This window comes from Osmerus eperlanus, chromosome 2, assembly GCF_963692335.1.
Source record: "Osmerus eperlanus chromosome 2, fOsmEpe2.1, whole genome shotgun sequence".
Classification (NCBI taxonomy): domain Eukaryota; kingdom Metazoa; phylum Chordata; class Actinopteri; order Osmeriformes; family Osmeridae; genus Osmerus; species Osmerus eperlanus.
In genome coordinates, this window is record NC_085019.1 from 23,888,134 (window position 1) to 23,892,109 (window position 3,976).

General features: G+C 53.8%; 1 protein-coding gene across 1 annotated transcript in view; it reads left to right on the top strand.

The window, feature by feature from the left end:
* The window catches only part of mybpc2a (myosin binding protein Ca), a 22,425-nt gene extending 18,696 nt beyond the window's left edge, over positions 1-3,729 (top strand). Inside the window, 7 exon segments of the mRNA XM_062484157.1 lie at positions 1-24; positions 930-1,069; positions 1,516-1,636; positions 1,639-1,674; positions 2,204-2,340; positions 2,927-3,113; positions 3,446-3,729. The exon segment at positions 1-24 is cut by the window's left edge and continues 172 nt beyond it. Of these exon segments, the coding sequence (XP_062340141.1) occupies positions 1-24; positions 930-1,069; positions 1,516-1,636; positions 1,639-1,674; positions 2,204-2,340; positions 2,927-3,113; positions 3,446-3,477 (677 nt within the window). The 3' untranslated portion in view covers positions 3,478-3,729.
* Positions 3,730-3,976: the final 247 nt, after the last annotated feature.

Below are 3,976 nucleotides of genomic sequence, written 5' to 3' on the forward strand. Positions count from 1 at the left end.
CCGACATCCACATCCAGATCGTAGGTCAGTGTTGCCACGGGGACGAGGAAGGAGCTGGTCTCTTCGAGATCACATTTTTCACCTCTTCACCTTCCTGGCGTCTAAACGTGTTTGTCGTGACCGACTCCTCGTAGCAGGATGCAGCGGGCGTTGTTTGTAACAGAGGGATGTTATAAACGCCGCTCAAATGATGATGGAGGCTCTGATCTACCGGATGTCAGAGTTTAATTTGATGATAATTCCTCCTTTCATCCTCAGAGGGATTTTAACACTCCAAGTGGCGAATCATCAAAGGGTTTATTTCCCCCCGGCTTCTAATCCCAGCTGCCTCTGTCGCTCGCTGGCTCGCTCCTCATCCCAGCGCTCCTGGTCACGGGGCGCGCTGGATTATGCAGCGGGTTTTCTGTGGGATTATTTACGTGTAGACTGGGATTAGGGTGGGATTAGGGCCCTCTCTGCCATCTCCTCCTGCTGGGAGGTGAGCTAATGAGAGGGTCTCAGATCAGCAGCTCTGCTCTCAGTCTCTGGTCTCCCCGCCTGCCCGGCTGTGACACGGGCTGGGACGATGGCTCACACGTCTGCACGCCTCGAGTCACGCTTCTTTAAAATCCGCTTACATTTTTTAAATATATATATTACGAAAGTTAAAGTGCTGAAGGAGTCACTCGACATTTTTTATGATCACTGAATCATCATGTGCCAGAAAAGTAGGCTTGTTTTCTTGGAGGGTTTGATCAGCATATTTGGTTTAATTTGCTATAATTGTCACAAATATTTTTGAGATTTCAACGTGTGATACATCATGATCTGGACTGACTGACCCTAATACTGTCCTGTGCTGCTCTCTCTCATACGCTACTGTGTTGTACTGTCCCCTGCTCTCCTGGGCAGTGCCCCTAACTCCTCTCCCTCCCTCCTCCCGTCCCCAGACAAGCCGGGCCCCCCCCTAGCGGTGGTGGTGACGGACGTGTGGGGCTTCAACGCCGCCCTGGAGTGGAAACCCCCCAAGGACGACGGCAACACAGAGATCATCGGCTACACCGTCCAGAAGGCCGACCTGAAGACCAAGGTGGAGCTCCCTCAGCCAGAGACACACCACGGCTAGCACGGGGAGGAGAGACACTGACTCTCTCTCTCTCTCTCTCTCTCTCTGTCTGTCTGTCTGTCTCTCTCCTCTCCCTCTCCCTCTCCCTCTCCCTCTCCCTCTCTCTCTCTCTCTCTCTCTCTCTCTCTCTCCCTCTGTCTCTCTCTCTGTCTGTCTCTCTCTCCCTCTCCCTCTCCCTCTCCCTCTCCCTCTCCCTCTGTCTCTCTCTCTCTCTCTCTCTCTCTCTCTCTCTCTCTCTCTCTCTCTCTCTCTGTCTTTGTCTCTCTCTCTCTCCCTCTGTCTGTCTCTCTCTCTGTCTGTCTCTCTCTGTCTCTCCCTCCGTCTCTCTCTCTCCCTCTCCCTCTCTTTATCCCTCTCTGTATCTCTCCCTCTCTTTGTCTCTCTCCCTCTCTCTCCCTCTCTCTCTTCAGGAGTGGTTCACGGTCTACGAGCACAACCGTCGTCCCAACTGCACCGTGTCCGACCTGGTGATGGGAAACGAGTACACGTTCCGCGTGTTCAGCGAGAACATCTGCGGCCTGAGCGAAGACGCGGGCTGAGCACCAACACGGCCGTCATCAGCAAGACAGGTACTGCGCCCTCGCCCACCTGCTGCCCCCGGGTACTGCACGCATGCAGCCATTACTGCAGGGGCAGCAGGTACTGCGCCCCCGCTGGTGGCCCCGGGTACTGCACGCATGCAGCCAGGACTGCAGGGGCAGCAGGTACTGGGTCCTGGGTACTGCACGCTCTCCGGGTACTGCACGCATGCAGCCAGGACTGCAGGGGCAGCAGGTGTGACCGGCTGGCCAGTCGGTGTGGCTTCCTCACGGTCTCAGCCGTCCCGGGGATCAAACTCGGGTCCTCTGCCTCGTTAACGTGACCTCCACTTTTATAATCACCGCTTCAACCAGCTACGCCAACGAATAGGTAGCTCTTGGCTGGCGCAGGTGCGCGGTGTTTACACTGAGGAGTGAGTTTAACCAGGTCAACTGGGTTACCCAGGAGACTGTGAACTCCTTCAGCAGCTGTGTGTCTGGTGCTAGCCAGGGTTGTGTTGGCAAGGTAACGGAGAAGTTGGCCAGGTAACAGAGCAGCGTGTGATTCTGTCCATCCCAGGCCTGGTGCATAACCGCTCTCCCTTCAAGGAGAAGGACATGACCAGATCCCCCCAGTTCACAGCGCCCCTAGTGGACAGGTGTGTGGTTGCGGGCTACAGCGCGGCCATCTCCTGTGCTGTGCGAGGATACCCCAAGGTGAGGGGGGCTGTTTCTGCAGGGTGGGGGAGAGGGGGGGGGGCTGTTTCTTCAGGTGAGGGGGGGTCTGTTTCTGCAGGTGGGGGGGGGGGTCTGCAGGTGGGGGGGGGGGTTCTGCTGGTGGGGGGGGGGTTCTGCTGGTGGGGGGGGTTCTACAGTTAGTCTGGGAACTGATCAAACAGCCTCACGCTCTTCAACTCCACTCTCTCGTTTTCATCCTGCTCCTTTCTCTCTTCCTACTTTCTGTTACTCTCTCCCCTCTCGTGTGTGTGTGTGTGTGTGAGAGGGAGAGAAAACTGCAGACCTTCTGATGCGTGCTTGAGCTCGTGTTTCTGGAGCGAGAGCAGGAGAAGAAAGCTCTTGTGTGTTTCAGTGAAGAGACGACTTTCCCAGGCAAATGTTGCCCCAATTAAACTCCCCTTCTCCCCTTCCTCCGTGCTCTCTACCCTTCTCTGTTCCCCGTCTCATCCCTCCTCTCATCCTCCCTCCTCCCTCTTCTCATCCTCCCTCCCTCCTCTCATCCTCCCTCCCTCCTCTCACCCTCCCTCCGTCCCTCCTCTCACCCTCCCTCCCTCCCTCCCTCCAGCCCAAGATTGTCTGGATGAAAAACAAGATGATCATTGGAGAGGACCCCAAGTTCCTGATGCAGAACAACCAGGGGGTTTTGACCCTGAACATCCGCAAGCCTGGCCTGTATGACGGGGGAAAGTACTCCTGCAAGGCCATCAACGACCTGGGGGAAGCGGAGGTGGAGTGCAAGCTGGAAGTCCGAGGTACGGACGCACTACATATCCCAGCATGCCTTGCAAGGCAGGAAGGAAAGAGACAGGCTTTGTGACAGTTGATCAAGGATATTCCAACAGTCAGCTCCCATTAGGCAAAACCAGTCATCTTCAATATCATGACTTAGCTCAAGACAAAATCTGCTTGTGTGTGAAGCTTTGCTACCAAGATCTGGGTAAAGATTCCAGGTCGTTGTACAGAATATAAATCATCTTATTGTATTTGTCAGTTAGCATTTCAGCGCTGCAGACGGCTCTCAGCAGCGCTGAAGTTGCTATAAATAGCATGATGGGCTCTCATCTTGAGCTCTCCTGTTCCACAGCCTTCCAGGAGAAAGGAGAGGACAGGAAATGAGCGATGGCCGGATGGACGAGGAGCAGCCGGAATCAGGATTATGTAGGACAGACATGAAGACTGTGATCTCAGACTTTACGACTGAATTAAGACTGCAACGAGACAATGTAGTTGAAACGAGTCATAGGATAGTGTATTCATGTAGCAGTTACATATAGATATATGTTATGATAGATGTATCGTGTGATAGATGTTTCTTATCTACGATGTGAACCTGTCAGTGAGGCACATATAAAACGCTCAACCACCATGTCCAGTGTTGTTTCATGTCTCAGGGGCTTGAATGGTCAGCAAGCACATGGTCAGACTGCACATGGTCAGACTGCACATGGTCAGACTGCACATCTCTCTCTCACACACATTCACTATCTCTCTCTTTCTTTCACACACACACACACACACACACGCTGAATCAGGGTCTCATTAACTTGCTACACCAGAGACTGATTAAGGCACCATCACCACTGCCCTAATTAGCTCTCCCACGTCATGACTGAGC